Source organism: Cryptomeria japonica, chromosome 6 (assembly GCF_030272615.1).
Source record: "Cryptomeria japonica chromosome 6, Sugi_1.0, whole genome shotgun sequence".
Lineage (NCBI taxonomy): Eukaryota > Viridiplantae > Streptophyta > Pinopsida > Cupressales > Cupressaceae > Cryptomeria > Cryptomeria japonica.
Window position 1 is genome coordinate 510,598,886 of NC_081410.1, and position 20,587 is coordinate 510,619,472.

Consider the following 20,587-nt stretch of genomic DNA (forward strand, 5'->3'; position numbering starts at 1 on the left):
CTGCAGCTAATCCAAGTTTGGGCTCGTTGGGATACCAACGACAAAGCAACCCTTTTGATACTGTTTAGATAGTTCTTCATACTTGCAAATAATGTTCAGTTTTCAAATTTGTATTACCTGAGGTATAAATGCTGCAATTACGTTAATGGCGTACATGTAAGTTCAAAATAGTTTTTTCTTAATAACAGGAACAATACCCTTTGTCAGCAGGATGACATTGGCAATTGTAGAAAGCCCTATTGCAATAGGGTCGGAAAATAATTGAATGCCTCAATTTTGCTCTTCCAGGCATTCACAAAATGTAACCTATCCCTTCTATATTAATATTATATTTAACTTCTTTTTTAACGAATGATGAATTTGTTTTGGTTTCAAATAGTGTATATTCAAGTGATTTACATTGAATGAATATAATTTTGGTGTAGTTGGGTATTAACTGTCTAGGAATCTAAAGACAAACATTCTAGAAACCATTTTGATCTTGCAACATGAAAGGCAAACATTCTAGAAACCATATCGATCTAGCAACATGACCATATGGAGAGCATCCATGCAATGACTTCCTGTGGATTTTATTCTCTCTGCAATTCAAATACATATCCTCAAGACAAGGTTGCAAAATCCCAGTTTTTCAATAAAATATATCAACTAATTCTCTTAGTAACTTTCAGCATCTTGGCATCCATTAGTTTTTATGGATGCAAAAATTAGTTAGATAGATGCATAGCACACTTTGTTTTGCATCAGTCCAAGCCTTTCAAATTCTCATGAAAAATAACCTTGGCTTTTCAAACATTTTACTCCTGTTAGAGACCTATTGTTGTCAATTGTTGTTCCCCAATGCAAACATGCAATCTATCTGATACAACAGTAGTCCTGCCATACCTTGCAAGCACCAGATGTCTTTTGCAATGACATAGAAAGATACATCATATCTATACTTCAAGCTTATCACACACAAATAACAAATGCCTGGCCCTGCATTCATGATTTTTTGCTCCACCACATAATTTATAGCCATGTCACCTTGAGCTCTAAAAAAGCACCTTTGAGTTGGCTTGGATCATTTTAAACTATTTTTCCAGTTCTTTCAAACTGATACCTTAAATTCGTTTTTTGGCTTGGGCTTTCTTGTAAAAGGGACGTGTGTGATGGACCTCAAACATTCCACCGCATACAATCCAACAATCCTTCCCACAAAGTTGATAAATGTTGTAGATTATTGTGGGCAAGTCATATGACCCTAAAACATAATATTGAAAGAATTTTCACCCATCTAAACCTGCAAGCCCAAGACTTCCATCAGGGATAAATGGATTTAACAATCTGCCACTTGCAATATTTAATCTGTTTAAAAAAAAATCGATACTCTGGCTGGTGGAGAGCCCCAACTATGCAGTTTATCTGTAGCTCTTATATGTACCTGATGCTCTCATCTGCATCAAAATTGGGTTGAAAAACCCTCAGCTGGTTTGACACCATTGATCTCTCAAATGAAAAACACTGAGCGGTCACAGAAAACTTCAATCACAACATTTATTCTCCTGCAAGTGCAAGAATCTCTCTTCTGCAGAGGAACAGCATGCAGAATTTTATGATGACAAGTAACATTGACCTTGTTTATCAAAACGTCCTATATGTTGACCTGTCCTTGGTAATGTTATCATTGATCACCATTCATGTAGAAGGAAAGTTCTCTAGAACTTAATGACTCTGCCCATTAGATATAGCTTTGCACATTTCTTCCTTTAAACCATCAAGTTTGTTACAGACTTCATTTCTCAGAGAAGGTACAGCATCTGATGAATCCAATTGCTGCCTGGAAATAATCAAATGAAAAGGTGGTGTTGTGGCAGATAAAACATTCTGGTAACTTCTCAGCAGGACCTGACAAACATCCTTTTCATATAGTCTTTGCTTTTCTGAGATTTTTGAAGATAAGTCTTCCCATGGACTATAAAATGACCTGTAAATGAAGAGAGCATCCCATTAGTCCATCACTTAGTAAATATAAGTGATCCACCCTAGTTCTAGTCTTAACACCTCTGTCCGATAGATCTCTCCTGACTTTCATGAATATGTTGAAATTTCTAGACCATTTCCAACATTCATGTAATATGTATACCCTACTAATTTTGCATCGTTCTTTGATTGCCAAGAAGAAAGCAATAAATATTCATGATAGAAAAAATATATACTAACCATCGCCATGAAGGATAGACCTCTACTGGACATGGAACCTCTGACAAAAGTAGAGCCAACATACTGGAATGACCTGTATGCCAGGAAGTCCCATCTGGTGCAAAACCAATATTTATTTCTGCACGATTAGAAAATCCACACACAATGCTTGGTACAAATTTCAATTCAATATAGAAATAGCAGCCACAAATATTTCTTTACTCACCAATGAAATTAATGTCACCCGAATGCAACAGCAAAGAAACTGCAGCAACGACTGATGGGAGCACTCTGCAGCGAACTCCAACAAGCTGATGGAGATATAGTATCAACTGAGCCAAATTCTTGTCCACCTCAGCGTTTTTCTCAATTTCAGAAAGATGACTTGATGCCTTCAAATAGTTTAGTAATGACACTAAATTTTCAAAATTAGGTTTTTCCATGGGATAGAGGGCATGTCTTTGATTGTCTGCCCTAAGAATCTTCCCACAGATAACGGAAGCTACTAACCACCGAAGCAATTTATCCATTAAAGCTTCTTGATATTCTTTAACTTTAAGTGATTTCCACTGCTTGTCAGCATATACTTCCTCTTCAATACTTGATAGGGAATGGGCTTGTAAGGCACTGGAAATAGCCCACAAAGCCAATTTTAATAGCTTTAGTTTATCCTGCAATCAATGAACAATCATTCAAATTTAAATCCAAAATTTTTGGAGAAGATGGCATTTGCAAACAAGTCCAAGTTGATTGCCGATATCACCTTCCTGTTAGATGACAAGTAACAAGAGAACTATAAAATAGAAAAAGGTTCAATTACTTCAGCATGAACATTCTGAAGATGTCATGAAAATTTCTTGTGCAAGGATGCAAACCAATTTACACATTTGCAATTCATCAAAAATAACGAGGTAAAACCATGATACACAAAAATTACAAAATGGCCCATGCAATGTCAAAAGGAAGATCATGCATAGTCAGATCATGTGTTCAAATGTAATGCATAATATCTACAATTTAATTTTTAGTTCATGCATAGAATTACTTGAGCCACCAAACCCAAATAGACATTGTAAGCATCTACATTGCATGGTCTATAGAACATTTTCAATGGTCAGTTTCAAGTCTCTTGATTGTAGAAACCATCATCTTGACTCAAAAAATGTTACCCAAAAACATCAGCATGATTCCCAAGATACAGAAACAAAAGGGTTTGAAAACAACCAAATAAGAGCATGCAAATAAAGAATGCAAGACATGTAATTAGTCCAGAAAAATATAGATCACAAATACATTAAACCATAATCTGAACAAAGAGAGATGAAAACTTTATATTTCTGATCACTCATTTCTAAGGCCATTAACAGAATATCAAAACTTCTCACTCTGGAGGGAAAAAATGTCAGTTGAACTTTTAAATAATCAAAAACAACATAGAAATAAGAGCATAGTAGTATGACTCTGCACCACAAAGCAGATATAATTGTACTCGACCTGCCCAGGGTCTGTTCTTGGTACAATCCATGCACCGAAGTCATACCCTAAAACAAATCCATTCTTTTGAACTGACCTGTACCCCAAAAAAAAGAGAAAATAACAAATAAAATTGGTGTGAATGAAGGTTTCAGAGTAAAAGAAAACCCACATTATCATCATTTTTTCCATGCTTCTTGAATGACAGCAAAAATTTATCTCTCAGCCTCTCAGGTGCTAGTTTGAAGAGAAAAGGTTTCCAGCTACCCTTCTTTTGCACATTTCACCTTAGATCTCTCTTTGGGCAACTAATAACTTCTTGAATTTGGAAAAATTGTGTGTGGGTGTCGAGGGTAAACTTTCTGCCATACTTGAGCAGTGATTAATGATCAGAAGCAAATACAATTAGTAGACATTTAGCTACTTGCATCATCATATTTTCCCACCTGCCATATGAATATTTACAATTTTTTATTTGCATTTGCTTTACTGATATTTCTAAAATGTTTACCATATGTCATGAGGAAGTAAAGGAGAATGGAAATGAATAAAAGGCTAGTGGTAAATTGCAACCAAATCACCCCTTCAGACAATGTAACTTACCATACTTGTATGGCAGTACTCTTACCAATATTGTGAAAATCAAAGAGTAAGAAACTAAATTATTCAATAAGTAAATTTCAATTAAATTTTGGAGTGAACCAAGGTTTCTTCTCGTCTCCATATTGGATATTTTGGAAAATTGTGCTTCTCCAAGATTGACACAGAATAAAAATACAGTCAATCATTGACATCAATTGTTTTCTTGTACTTTCATCTTACTTTTGTCAGTACCTGACATTCTACATTCTCCATAATATTTCACCCAAACCATGAGTCTCTATTACCCTAGGTTTCTGTTTTAATAATAGCACACTAAATTATACATTAAAAGCTATGAGTGTACTCAATACAATAAGAGAACGATCATTGGTGCAGCACATTTTCATCAAGCACTAAGAGGTTTAGACCATAGTAGCATTAATCATTTGGGGGATTAATAGGCAAAACAAAACTATAAGACTTTTTGAAAAAATCAGAAAAAAATCGGATTTACAAAAAAATGTAAAAAATTGCAAAAAAAATAATCAAAAACTATATTTTTTAATATTTAAGGGCATTTCCATAGCATAGAGATATTGAAAGCAAATAAAATAGACTTCAACATATGAATTGTAGAAAATAGTTTTTCGTTGTTTATATGCACATCATAGTTGTCAAAATGTCACTTACAATACTATTCATATAGATTTTCGTTGTTTATATGCACAGCATAGTTGTCATATAGTTTGTGATGTAATTGTTTGCGACTTTGTACAAACTTCCAAAAACTTAAAAGGTAAATATTTAATAGACTATTTATAGAGGATGAAGCATATTTTTAAATGAAATTTTTGTATTAAAAAAATAAACAACTTTCTTGATATTAATTAAGAATTTATAATTTTTTTAATTTATTTAATATATTTTCTTATTATCCTTAATAGATTGTTTAAAAAAATACACGTTTTTGTGTAATAAATTATTATTAAATAATATATATTTAATATATATTAAAATTATAAATGAAATTGATTGAAGTTCAAATCAAATATTAAATACTGTTTTGTATTATAAAAAATAAAAAAATGGTTGTTCTATAAAGAATACTAATAAAAAATATTAAATAAAATTAAAAATATATAAATTTTTAATTAATATCAACAAATTCATTTGTATTTTTAATACAAAAATTTCATTTAAAATAATTTTTTAATAAAAATATTTTTTGATTTAAAAAAATAATTAAAAAATTCCCGAGGATTGCGGGATCATGTCCTAGCATACGGGACCCATAACCGTCGAGAACGCGTCTGGTGCCTCGTAAAAAACCCCATTAACATAAATTTATGAAACAAAACAAAGATTTCCAAAACCAAATAAAAAATCTGAAACAAACTAAAGGTTTCAAACAATTATTGAATATGAAATGATTTCTTAGAATGTCGCACATTCTTCCACCGCACATTGTTCCTCCAAATTTCGACTGCAGAAACCCTATTCGACATTGTGTTGCTCCCTGCAAAAACCATTGCGATTTGCCGATTCTCCTCTTTCGTGATCAGGGATTCTGCGTTTTGTGATCAGTGATACTGCAAACACATTGCATGACATGATTCATAGAACTTTCGCAGCATTTTTTATTGTTTTGCAGTTGTTTTAGGGTTTCCTTGCAGTTTTTAGAGGTCCGATTATATTCGTAATTTTACACACAAAATAGACACGATTTAAACAGGATTAAATCGTTGAAAATCGGGAAAAAAAAGTTGACCGATGTTTTCCGATTTTGGGGGGGAATTAATCACCTGCAGCGCCAATTGCCAATTAATTGGGTATAATCCCGATTTTTTCCTGACTGCTTCTTCTTTGGTTTTGACAATGTCAGATATAGAGTACCAAGTAATATCAGTCAAACAAACCATTCAGGAGTACAAACCAGAACGTTAGTTGCTCAAGTAAAATGTATGAACCAGTCAAAGGATGTCAACACCAACAGCTAAGCAGTATTACAAAGAATCATGGTTGTTTTGATATTATCATATCAGAATTGGAATGATATGAATACATCAAACTGTAGGTTATAATTATGCTTTAATTATTCTCTAAAAATGAATTTGTAATATGTCATTCCACAAAAAATGCAGGGCATAGTTTTAATGCATGAACAAACCAGCAACTATCCTTATACCCTAGGCCTGATTGAGATATTTGATTCTAGTAACTAATAGTAAATACCAATAATTTCAAAACATCAAATGTTACGTTTTCATGAGTTTGCAAACTCAATATTCAAGTAAAAGGCGTAGGTTAACAAAAAATATAGACAGATGCATTTAGCAATTTCCACAATATATAGAAACTAAAAGTGTAATGTGAAAACTAGAGTCAGAAACAGGCAGACCTTGACAGTATTGACGGCTGGTGGAAAACTAGTGAGAATAATCTTCAATCCCAGTTGAACGATATCCCTAGAGATCATGTCAGGATCTGTAAGTTCAATTACCTGTATAACCTGAAATAAGCCTTCAAAAGACAAACAAAAATGTGTTTGATAGAGCCTCCGCTGCTGAGATAAACTGATTGTAGATGCCAGAATATGAAGAACAGATTTAACGAAAGTATCTTGGCATCCTAACAAGCTTGAATTATATACAAGAAAGTGATGCAAACAAGCCGCAGTTTGAGACAGTTGCTCGAAACCATTTGTAAGCAACTGTTGATATATACTTCTCCATGAAAGCAAATCAACAATCATCTGATAGGACAAAAACTTTCATCAGTATATTACAAACCATCAGCAACTATTAAAATAATAAAGACACTTGTGAGCTGCCATTAAATATCAGCATGAGTACGATTGTCAATATTGACTCAGAGGATCTAGACAAGCCATATTATCTTCAAATAAATGCAAGTGCAACCTTAAAGAAGCAAAGATGGGTCAGCTTCTGTACTTCAATGAGGGGCACAGCAAGCAGGGAAAGCAAGGAGGGGTAGAGCAGGCAGGGAGGCACAAGTTCAGGTGCTTCCTCCCCTCCATTGTCAGGAAAGAGAGGGAGGATTTCTACCCTCCATCATTATGGGAGGTCAGTTATATCTTAACCAACCAAGAAAATACAACTCTATGAAGAAGCTATAATGCTCCTCCTCTAATACAGTGGGTTCAATTGCTTTTGGTCTGGAGCGATCTTATTTTTGTAAATACATTTGTAAAGTGACTAAACCTGGAAGGGAAGAAGCATGGGGACAGAATGAGTGGGAGAAGGGAAGAGAAAGACTCTCAAGAAACTCAAAAAGGTAACAATTGAAAAACATGCAATAAAAGAGATCAGAAAAAAAATATTATCTTTTGCAACTTTTTCTCTTGTGATTCAGACAAGACCAGAGCCTTGAAGCTGAAAATTGAGAATTCAACTCACTTACAAGCAATAAACAAATATAAATCAGCTTAAAAGTTAAATATCAACTAATAATGATGACTGCCAAGATGGTTGGATCACCTCCAATGCTATAGACACAAAGCATATATCAGATCTGCCTAATTTTGACTTCTCACAATTTAAGACAGCAGAGGAAAGCCATAATAGCAAGCCTGCCCGCTCCACCAAATACTGAGCTATTGCTTTCCTTTTAACTGCCTTCTGGAGTACCTGAAATGCAAATTATCCAAGCAATTATAATTGTGTCATAAATACCTTGGACACCAGCTACGAAGTAAAAAAGTCACAAAATCATTTAAGAGTATTAAGAAGCATAAGCTTTCATATCATACGATGGGAAAATTATGACCAAAAATCTAGAAAGATGAGACTACCTCTTGAAAGTATAAAGGCCTTTGTAAGTATTGATGATAAGCCACATAACTTGTAAATACTAATAAGTGTTTTCTAAACCATGTCTTATTAGCAATGTTAACCAAGACTTGAGGGCCTGGAGATGGGAACTGATAAAGAAAGTGAGAAAGGATGTAAATATCCACAAATAACCAGAATAAGTCAATGAGACTCAGAAATTACAATTAATCTAAGTTGCCGCTATGGGTACGAGAACAGGGTACGTCAGTATGGGCATTTTTTGCCCTTGGATATTGGTACGTTTAGGTACGTGTGTATGCGTGTGTATAGATATATACACAAATAAAATTATGTCAGTATGGGCATTTTTTTGCCCTTGGGTACGTGTGTGTGTGTGTGTATACACACAAAAATTTAAAGAGACATACAGAATTGTAAAACTAAATACCATTGATAGTATGAAACTTCATCTTTGATCCATGCCAAATGCCAAAATGGTAGTGATAAAGATAAATATTAAATGCCAATCGATAGTTAAATATTTAATATTTATCTTTATCAATTGGCATTTAATAGTGATAATTTTAGTTGTCTAAGTTCTTGATTTTGGTCTCCACTCCCAAAATCCCTCATTGTAATCAATTTTCTTAAATGCAATAATGACATAATACCAAGAGACACGTGTTGCCTATTCCAAGCCCCCCCTTGGACAAGCCCAAAGGTCACGTATTCGTCCACTTCCTAAGTCATTAATTATCCCATTGTAGACGTCTATATGTGGGGATAACAATATTAAATAATTGTGTTCACAACCCACCTTTACTGTTGCTAGTGGAACCCTCACCCCTTATGAATGTATTACAAACGATGAGAATAAATATTACAAATATATTTTCCCATTACACCCTAAGTGCCTTAAGACACTTTCCAAGGATGTTGGAACCATGTCATAGGATTTACAAGGTAGATGGCACCTTAATCCTAATAGGAACATCCTACTGATAGTCCTATTTGTACCTTTTTGCAGGTCAACAATCAACAACAAATTGTAGGAGCACATTCTAGTAAAGCTTAAGTCAAATCAATCAATAAATTGCCACAATGATGCCAACAACATCTCATTTGTCCATCTCACCCTATCTCAAATTCCTCAGATCCAATCAGAGCTTGAAAGATATTAAGTGAGATATGTCTACACTTCTTTTGTGACTCGTTCGTCCACCAGGCCTGATTCAACTAACAGCTATGTTAAGGAATTGGCAAAAAAAGCCTACATACCCAGGCACAATTCATTTCAAAATCAAATTCCAATACGAAATGTCTGTGTAACTGAGTAGGGTACATTTTGAGGGGATAAGTATCATTGAACATAACCAAGCAATTCCAAGTTGAATGAGGCATTTCCAGAGTGACTCACTGCAGGAAAAAAAATAAACATATTTCATTTTAATTTTTTTGACCATAAAACATGCACCCAAAACCCTAAACAATGGTCATTTAATGTTTCAAAGCCAATAGCATACAGCAAAGAAGTCACAACACAGAATGTTTTCTTCTTGAATAGACAAAACCAAACCCTAAATCATCGACTACTTTCTACTCCCTGTTCATTCCCAACTAGATATCATGATGCACATTTTGTTTAACTACTTAATTTAACAAAACTATGATTTTAACTTTATTCTTGACTAAGAATTCTTTATCATATTTAAGGTTTAACTAAGAACTATACCATATTTATTTCCATACAGTATAGATATTAGTTAGTACAAATATAAATATTATCAATATTGATTATGATATTATCATGGTATAAAAGTATTTTATTAATGTAGCTTTATTGAATATAGTTTTTTTTAAATGATATTAACATAATAAGATAGTATGGTGATAATATAGCTTTCTTAAATATAGTCAAAAACAATGTAGTATAAAGTTGCATCACATTAATACTAAGTTGTCGGTTCGAGTTCGGGCACTGGATCGGGTTTGAAGAACCAGTATGCCGGTACAGAAAATTTTTGAAAAGGGTTAATATATATATATATATGCAGACTATAAGCATGATATAAGATTAGCATGTCACATAGCATCATATAAACAACAAAACCAACATAAACTTGTAATCATACCATAATAGCATCATACATATCAAGTTTAATATCAAAATGACAAAATATTCAAGTATCATTGTTTCAACTTTCAACAATTTAAAGTTTAATCATCAAATGGATTCTCTAATTCATCAACCTCATTCTCCTCCTCATCCTCCTCATCATTGGCATCGACATTAGATAAAGCAATGCCAATGCCACTTGCACAATAAGTTTGCTCGCTATCCGAGTCATTTGATGAGGAGAAATGAGCCAAGTTTATGTTTTAAAACTCACTTTTAGGATTTCATTTTAATTTTTTAAGTGGCAGATTTTTTTTTAAATTAAATTTTGCAAAAAAAGTTGGTTTTTGGGCCACCGGACACCCGGGTTCAACCTGGGTCCGCCTGGGTTCGACCTGGTCTGAACCAAGCCTGTGAATCACGGACCCTGTTCAGACCACAGGCAGACCAGACCAGGACCCCGAACCAGGACCGGACCGGTACCAGGGGCCTAGGGGGGTGAACCCTACAACTTAGCATTAATATGGTAAGTTTTCAGGCTACAAATATGTATATGTTTATGATTTTTTTTTGTACACATTACCTACCCAATACAAGAAAAAAATTAAAAAAATCATACCAATGTATTGTATCCACATACCCATACCCAAATCTGATTCCAATTTAGCAACTTCAACTGGTAGCCAAATCAATCAGCAATCAGAGCTACAAAACTATTTCCCTATGTTACTAATTTGCTTTAAAAAAAACCCAGATTTAAATCCCCGGGGACACCTTTCCTAGGTAAAACTAGGCCGTCCCAAAAATAGAAACATCTCGGGGACAGGGGGACAGCCCCTCATGCATTAACTATTAAGTTACATCAGTTCAACTCAACTGCTATGCATAATGTATAGGATGAATGATTTATCAATGTTGTGATATATGAATATTTGAAATTTCTCTATATATTTTAAAATTTCCCTAATTTTTATATAGCCGTCCCCTCCATCCCCAAAAATGGCAAAAAAAAATCTGTCCTGAAAACCCATCCCCCCATCCCAGAAACTCGGGGTAACATAAGGTCCAATTCATTCCTGGCCTAGATTCACACTCTAGTCCACTGTGAACACCAACATGACATGGATTCTGGACCTCAAATTCATCCAGGTATGTCCATGGATGTACCCTAGAGAATCTGAAACCCAAAGAGAATGTGCTACAAAATCATGGCATTTTTTTTTTTGACCTTTTTCTTTTTTCATTTTGGTCCTCATACATTGAGCCGACGATCTGAAAATGTAACTTTACAGACTGATTGGAACTCAAAACAACTTAAAAGACAAAAACAAACACATTTACTCATTTTGGAAACAAAATACACTTATCTCACTTTCACTCGTCTGTCATTGCACATACAGAACTGAAGATTGATCATTGAAGGTTCCAAAAAGGTTGCATTGCTATTCTTATGCACGTGCAAGAGCCCATTTTCTTCCAAAGAGAACATGGAGAAACATTCTTGGGTTGGAGGTAAGCTTTTTGGTTTTTCTTCATTTTACTTCTACAAACAAACTCTATTGTTTTCTTCTACATTTAAATGAATTAGGATCCTTTTTTTCATTTGATTGGAATGCGTTGTTTTCCAAAGTTGTTGCCATAGGAATTACAATGGCAATTAGTTCTAGCTTCATAGGCCAACCTTGGTTCGAAACAAACCCAAACTCACCCTTTGAAGTACTTGACATGAGAAAACAAGTTCCAAGTGGTGGGGCAGATGATTAGGTTTGTAGTGGGTGTGGTTTTGAATATACAAGCTTGTACAATCAAGTGAAAGGCCATTTGTGTGGTATTCCAAGCATGGGCATCAAATTTTGCGCTAGTAAAGAGGATGCACCTATGCCAATATCTAGAGAGTTAGAATATTTTTGAGGCATGAACAAAGGAAGCAATTGCCCTTAAAGCAGCTTATCCTTTGGCAGAGAGAGGATCTCAATCAAACAAGCCCCAAGTCTCTCCATCTCTTGGCAATCTTGAAGTTGTGGTAGAAAGCCACCTATTTTTCACCATGCATGAAGAACAATTCACTACATATAAAAGAATAAAGCCTTGTACACACCGCCCATCACACTAGGGAAGTGTGCCATTCTCGAAGTCATTATCTTAACCGCAAGGAGGGAGATGCCCAAGGCACGGCTAGTGACTGGAGTGAAGTCGTAACAAGGTAGCCGTACTGGAAGGTGCGGCTGGATTACCTCCTTTTCAAGGAGAGCTAATGATTGTTGAGCTTATACACTATTACGCTTGCGAAAGAGAGCGAGTGACACGAGGATCCATCTGCAAGAGATGGAGTCTTTTGTTGTTTATCGGCAGTGAAGTTCGCTACTTGATAGTCACGTAAGTAAGAATGAAGTTCTTAAGTAAGCTCATTTTCCCAGGTCGAGACAAGTTGATAGGCTTCTATTTTCTGTGTTTGTTTTAGTTTAATATTGAATTTGAAATAGAGAAATTATTTCAATAATTTCTCTATCTCTCTTTTTTAAAGAGGTAAAAATCATACTTAATCATACTTATAAAAACATTGTTAAGTTAAGTTTCACTATTTATTATTCCTTTTTTTAGTTTTTATTAATGAATGAAAACTTGTTTATTATGTGAAGTTTTCACAATTAATAAAGAAGAAAAAAACACACACACAAATAAGGTCTCAAAAAAGGCAAGCGAGCAAGAGGATTTCTTTTGCTTTTGGCAAGCATCCCCTACTACTGGGGAGGCCTACTGGGCTATTAGCTCGGTGGTAAGAGCATGCCCCTGATAATTGCGTCGTTGTGCCTGGGCTGTGAAGGCTATCAGCCACATGGATAATTCAATGTGCTCATCAACGCCTGACCCAGAGATGTGGATCATCCAAGGCACATTACCATGGCGTACTCCTTTTGTTCGAACCAGGGTTTGAAACTGACTTTCTTATCAGAAGGATAGATGGGGTAATTAAGGTGAGATCGAATGTAGATCAAATTTTCTATTCATTCGTGGGATCTGGGCGGTCCTGGGTAGCCAATTTGGCTACTTTTTTCTCAAGAATCCATACATATCTTATCAGTGTATGGAAGGCTATCTCTCGAGCACAGGCTCAAGTTCTTATTTATAAGCCTAAATGTGTAAAAAAAGCACCTAATAACGCATCTTCACAGACCGAGAACTACAAGAGCACCTTTTATTCTAAGGTGACGGAGGAATCATATCATTCGAGTCTTTTCATGCTTTTTTCGTAGGATGCGGGAAAGAAATCTATAGTATAGGATTCTTGTCCGGTCGGGATACTTTTTATAGTTATAAGAAGAAGAGAAAAAAGAGTGGAAGTTTATACTTCCTTGGTCTTCGACTCGCTCAATCACTATGAACAATTCCTGGATCAGTACATTAGGAAATTGTTATTCGTCTCCTAATGAACGATGAGAAAAGCAGGATCGAAAAAGGATCTTGGAGTGTCTGGGATTGGGTTAGGAGGATCTTATTAACGCCTCCTTTTCTCTTCTCATCCAATTTTTGACTTCTTTTCTTGCCGTTGGCGAAGAATTAGGAAGGGGAACAAGTACACTTGGAGAGCGCAGTACAACAGAAAATTGTATGCTGTGTTCGAGAAGGATGAGTCGCTCCTGAATGAAGAGAGAGCTGATTCTCACGTAATCATAGGTGCGATGATTTACTTCACAGGCAAGGTCTCTGGTTCAAGCCCAGGATAGCCCACCCATTATACACTATGTAGTAGGATTGTTGTCTGCTTCATTTGACATCTATGGGGATACAGCTCAGTTGGTAGAGCTCCGCTCTTGCAATCGGGTCGTTGCGATTACGGGTTGGATGTCTGATTGTTTAGGCGGTAATGATAGTATTTTTTACCTGAACCAATGGCTCACTTTTTTTCAGTAATGGGGGAAAGGACCATAACATGCCACTGAAAAACTCTATTGAGACGAAGATAGACTGTCAAGAACGTAGAGAAGGGAGGGTGGGTAGTTGGTTAGATCTAGTATCGATTGTACATGGCCCATAGTTGGAGTCGGCGGCTCTCCTAGGGATCCTTCTTCTAGGATCCTTGGGGAAGAGGATCAAGTTGGCCCTTGCGGACAACTTGATGTGCTATCTCCCTTCAACCCTTTTGAGCCCCAAAAATGGGGCAGAAGGAAAAGTCATGCCATGGACCGACCCCATCGTCTCCACCCCGTAGGAACTACGAGATCGCTCCAATGATGCTTTCAGCATCCAGGGGTCACAGACCGACCACATACCCTGATTTGAGAAGTGGAACGCATTAGCTGTCCCTTCCGATTGGGCAGGAAGGGTCGGAGAAGGGCACTCTTTTTTAAGACCAAAGAGTTGGGTGGAAAAAAGAAGAGCTTTTTGTTCCTGGTTCTTCCAGGGTTTTAATTCTTCAAAACTTCAAGAATTCCTAGGGTCGACAACTTTTGCTTTTGGGAGGAGTTGCTCTTTGGAGAGCACAGTACAATGAAAATTGTGAGCTGTGTTCGGGGGAAGGCTATTGTTGGTTGTTGACCTTCTATGGTAGACTTAATCAAGAGGGTCCAATAGACAGTGGTTGACCCTGTGGCAGATGTCAACGGTTCGAGTCCGCTTATCTCCATCACGTGACGATTCTGCGGAGCAGATCAGTCAGAATCAGCAATTTTATCTATTATTTATCGTTCATGGACGTTGATAAGATGCTTTCATGTCTTTACTGTATTAGCTCCTTAAGACAGCCTTGAACGACAAGGTTCAAAAAACTAAAGGGCCTACGGTGGATACCTATGAAAAGTCATTTCAAAATGAATCCTAAGAGATTGTTGATCAACACATTGCAAGATGTATCTTTAAATCTTGTTCAATCACCATATTGGCAAGAGAAGGTGAGGAAAATTAATGAAGCTCTAAAAGGGTACATAGGCTCAAATTTTGACAAGGTGTGCAACACCTTACTAGCAAAGGAGGTGAAACTTATAAAAGACTATAATAGCAGACAATTTCAGATTTGTGGACCAAGACAACATTGCTCATCATTTCTTATGGACAGAAGGATGCCAAAAAATTAGCCCTTTTATTAATGTTATTGCAATGTCTTCTAAAGGGGCAATAATTTTGAAAGTCGTGGATTGTGAAGGGTAGGTGAAGTATGCACAACTTATTAATGGCATCCTTGTATAGTCCATCGTTGAAGTGGCATCCATAGGTATTAACCAAATCATAGAAAACAATGAAAAACTTGCACAGTTGCTAGTTTGTTGATTGTGGCACACTATTCACACAACTTTTGAACACCGTGTGTTGTCTACTCACTCAACCTAATGCTACAAAAATTGGGCAACACTCGATTTAATCAAACAAGTATATGACAAGGCTAAAAAGACCCAAGTGTTCATCACCAACCACTATATGTCGTAGGCCATATTAAACTCATTATCAAAGTTGGAGCTATTGAAAGTTAGTAAATCAATAGGACTTTATGTTTCACTTTAGTGATTTTTTTTTAATTTAAGTACACTTGCTTCTTTATTTATTTATTTTTAACATATAGCCAAGACCTAATTTGCCTCCAACATAATCAACTTTAAACAGCTTGTGAAGGCACTTGTGAAGGCATAGAGGCACTTTCTAGCATGGTCATCAACAAACTTTGGTCCATATGGAAGCAATCAAATAGTAAGAGGGCAACATATGTTAAGCAAATAGTCCTTGATGACACTTTGTGGGATAATGTGGAATATTTTAGTTTCACCAAGTCCATCTTGAGTATGATCCATTTTACTAAAATGAATAAGCCATGCTTGGGAGAGGTATATGATGAAATCAACTCAATGATTGAGAAGATGAAGACCATCATAAATAAGAAAAAAGAAAGAAAAAAAGATCCTAAAGAAACTTTCTTCCAACAAATACAAACAATTCTTGTTGAGTAGTGGAACAAAATGACCACTTCACTACATCTTCTTGCCTTTGCATTAACTTCAAAAGATTATTGCGCCAAGACCCTTTCTTTTCTAGGGAAGACTGAATCATACAAAGATGGAAGCCAATGAAGGGTACAAGGCAGCATTTGCTAGACTCTTCCTACCTACAACTTCTACTCCACGCCTTGCAATTCAAAATCCTCACGATACATCTCTTCAGTGGTACAGCCTTCCAATCATCCCAACAAAAAGCCTATCCCAACTATACACTACCTGTTGTGAGGTATTCACACATCGCCCCATTGCAAATGCGGACCCCCACTTTTTTTTGCTTTCTAGGTAGCATTAGAATCCTTAGCTATTAGCCTTTGCATTAGAGGGGTATAGGTGGTCAAAAGCTAGGAGTCGGGTGGATAGTCTTGTATAAGTGTGAAGTGAGTAAGTTTGTAAAGTCTAGATATCATGAATTCAATCATGAGTGAAGAAAGATTGCTAATTAGAGGGTCACTTCAAGTGCTTCTCTTGAGGAGCGAACTTCACTTCATGTGCACCCCTTATGTAGCAAACTTCTTGCACTTCTCCCACAGAGCAAAACTCATCCTAAGACCTCATGTTGAGAATGTTATCATGTATTGAAGTTGAGAGAGTAAGTGAAAGTGAGCAAAGGAGAGTTTAGTCTTGATTTGAAATCCACTTCATAACCTCAGCCTCAGGAGAAGCTTTATCTTCAAGGTCGGGAGAGCGAACTTCAACTTCATGTTTGGAGCTAGATGAGCGAACTTCACAAATCAGCCTATATGGGCAAACTTCAAAAATCAAGACTCGTGAGCGAACTTCACAAACTCAAGCATATGAGCGAACTTCAAAAATGAAGGGAGATGGGCGAACTTCAAAAATTGAAGTACATGAGCAAACTTCATGATGGAAGGGATATGGGCGAACTTCAAAAATTGAAGTACATGAGCGAACTTCATTATGGAAGGGAGATGGGCGAACATCAAAAATTGAAGTACATGAGCGAACTTCATGAACACAAGAGGATGAGCGAACATCATGATTTGAAGGAGAGCGAAATTTATGTTGGAAGTAGAAGAGTGAAGGAGAATTTGAGAGCATTTACCTTGAGCAAACTTCATCTTCAAACACCTAAGGCGAACTTCAAGAATCAGCCTATATGAGCGAACTTCAAGGATTAAGCCCCATCAGCGAACTTCAAAAATCAATGCACATCAGCGAACTTCAAAAATCAATGCATATGAGCGAACGTCATGATTAAAGGGAGATGAGCGAATTCAATGCCCAAGCACCTAAGAGTGAATGTCATGAACAAACTTCACAAATAAGCCTAGATGAGCGAACTTTAAAAATTGAGGTATATGGGCGAATTTCATATTTGGAGATAGATGAGCGAACTTCAAGGATCAGCATAGATGAGCGATTTGCCCAAAACAAGATACAAGGCAGCTAATAGATCTTTTCCTAGAGATAATTTGATACTTTAGCATGCCTAAGAGAGAACGATTTTGAATGATGAAAGGCGAGTAAGAAGTTAACTTCATGAACTAGAAGGAATGAACAAACTTCATGTTTTGAGGTACATGAGCGAACTTCACAACTTGAGGTTCATAAGCAAACTTCATGTTTTGAGGTATATGAACGAACTTCATGTCTTGTAGATGGAGAGTGAACTTCATGAGAATGAGTTTGAGAGAGAATTTCATGTAATGACCTCCAAGAATGAACTTCATATGCAAAGAAATAGTGATTTTGAGTTAAAAGCGAACTTCATAAACTGAGCAGAGGAAGCGAATTTCTTCTAGTAGTCTTCCCTAAGGGCAATTCATCATATTTGCATCAATAAATGGTGGAAAGGCTCAACATTGGAACCCATAAAATGAAGATAAGTGAATGAAAGTGAGTTCAAAGGCAAGTTAAGGGTAATTTCATGAACATCAGGGGGTAGAGTAAACTTCAAAAACTCCTCTCTAGGAGCGAAAAACAACTTCAATAACTACTTCATGAAGACGAATTCTCTCTAAATCTTCTTATCAAACCTGCAAAACACATAAAATCAAGAAATATATTAAGTTAGAAGAACTATCAAGGTTATATAGTATGTATTTGATATCATTTTTTTTTATGTTTTGCAGATGAGGATGGTGATTGCAAAGCAAAAAGAGAAAGATTGTAAGATCTATATCACCATGCAAGGAAGAAAACTTTGTTTACGAGCATAGAATGCCCAAGAGGAATCCCAACTCTCACAAGCACCAGGGAGTCACAGAGAAGGAATTCCAAAGAAGAGAAGCAGTTGTGACATCAGGAGTTCGTTCCAAAGCAACATCAATATTTCAAAACTAAGATCCACACCTTGCACCTCCTAATTGAAGCCCTCGAGAAGATAGTTTCAGAAGAGTTAATCAAAGTTAGAAGATCATCATCATCATCATCGCGGAAGCTGGATAATGTTCAGTATCAAGAAATATTCATTCATGATTATCTATCAAGCGTACAAGTGCAAGTTAAAGATGGAATCCTAGTCATCATCCCAGTCACCACTCACCAATCAAAGGAGTTTGACATCAGCATGTCTAGATGCAATGTACCTGACTCACCCGTGATGTCACAAACTTCAAGGCACCTACCCTTATTATCTATTGGTCATGCCAAAGTGATGTAATTATTTCATTGGTCAAATTGAGTTTGTTGTGACAAACCCTAATTAGGGTTTCCATTGTAAAATCTCTGCCATTGATCTCAAATCAATTTGAGCCATTGAATTGTATTGAGAGCATTATAAAAGGCTCAAGTTCTTCATTTGTAAAGGTTAATAGTTAGTAGCAGGAGAAATAGTCAGTGAATAGTGAATAGAGTTAAGATAGTAGATAGCAATTAGAATAGGAGTTAGATTATGAGAAGGCAAAGAGTGTTGCCAAACCTTGTTAAGAACAATTGATTTCATTGAAGTTATGATGAATTTGATTTGTTGCTTCAACAACTTGCATGATCTCTACTTCTCAATTTGTTTTCGTGTTGATTAGATTGAATGGAAGAAATTGTTGAATGCATTTGTGTGAAATCCGTTTAGTCCATACCACTAGCCTCTCGCTGATTATAAGTGTGCCTTGTGTGGTCAACTGGAATGATATGAGCCTAACTTCAAATTGTTTTGCGTCCATTGTTTATGCATTAACTTGAATGGTGAGCAATGTTTCATGGTAATGATTTGAACATCTTTGAAATGCCCTTAGAAGATTGCACTGAGCTTGTGTCAAATTGTTCAGGTTGATGGTCAGACCTCGACCAGTATTATTCCGCCTAATCATTGATCTATCTTCTTACATTCTAGGCCTTAGAATAGACTCTCTCAACCCTTCGTCTTTTGCCATTTTTTTAATCAAGCTAGTTTAGGACAAAAGAGCATCACAAGATTGTCACATCAGATGATCGAGTTCCAGCGATTCAAACATTCGACAATTCAACATAAGTCCCCTTGTGATACCAGCAATCACATCAACCAATAGAGCTTATCCACACGTCAAGACCTGACACTTATAAACCTTGGAGTTGTCTCAAGTGATCCTTAAGCCAATCTTCAACATTTGAGAAACTTTGTTCAAGAGAGGATAAGATACTTTTGGGTATTTTATTTTGTGTTTGCATGTGCATGAAAAACACATCAACACTACCCAGACTACGAAATGAATTGTTGTTTTCACGACAACAAAAGTATGTCTTAACAAGGAAATTCAATGGTGCATGTTATCACAAAAGCTTGCACCCTTGCTGAGCTATCAACTCGGCAACCTTGTGAAACATGGAAACAACCCCGAAGTGTGGAACCTTGCGCAAGGGGGTTGAATCTCCGAAGAAGGCCAGCTTCCTTCTCAATCTAGGTGCGGGTGATGAACCAACTCAACACTTCAAAACTAACTCCTAGGCCTATCCTAACAAATTGCAAAGGTAAAGGGAAGAGAGAAATGCTTGAAATAAAAGGAGGTGATGCACCAAGAAGAGATTGTTCCTCTCCCTACCCGAAATGACACACAAAATCAACTGAAACACCCAAGAGATGCACAAACTTCAGTTGTATGAGTGACTCCAATGCATGTATGTATGAAGGTTAGAATTCAGTGAATGCTAAGATGGGAGAAGGTTTCCCACAAGTCACACACAGAAATAAATTTAACACAACATATATGAGAGAAGAACCACAAAACATACACCTATGGTGAAGGTAAGGAAACATACACAGCATACATAAGTTGAAAGTAGGCAAGAATGGTGATTTCAATTAATTATAAGCCCAATGGCCAAACTTACAGTTGCACAAATGCAAGATAAATACAAGAGAAGTGGGAGAGCATGGAATAGCTCAAGCCAGCAGGGAGAGAACCCTTTACAATGAGGCTTAACAGCCTTTATATAGATGTAGCTAGGAAATCGGAAATCATCAAAGCAAATATCAATATTAGCCATAGCTCAATCACAAAAGCTCAAATGCAATGATCAATCCT

The 20,587-nt window shown here is 36.3% G+C and overlaps 1 protein-coding gene across 2 annotated transcripts in view; it reads right to left on the reverse strand.

Annotated features, from left to right (window-relative positions):
• Nucleotides 1-547: 547 nt before the first annotated feature.
• The window catches only part of LOC131052770 (uncharacterized), a 112,263-nt gene continuing 92,223 nt past the window's right edge, over nt 548-20,587 (reverse strand). Inside the window, exons 10-14 of one of the 2 annotated variants that reach the window (XM_057987373.2) lie at nt 7,734-7,883; nt 6,635-6,988; nt 2,408-2,852; nt 2,203-2,296; nt 548-1,966 (exon numbers count right to left, since the gene is read on the reverse strand). In XM_057987373.2, the coding sequence (XP_057843356.2) occupies nt 1,705-1,966; nt 2,203-2,296; nt 2,408-2,852; nt 6,635-6,988; nt 7,734-7,883 (1,305 nt within the window). In that variant the 3' untranslated portion in view covers nt 548-1,704. The remainder of the gene's footprint in view (nt 1,967-2,202; nt 2,297-2,407; nt 2,853-6,634; nt 6,989-7,733; nt 7,884-20,587) is intronic. The other variant, XM_057987374.2, reaches the window with a different exon arrangement.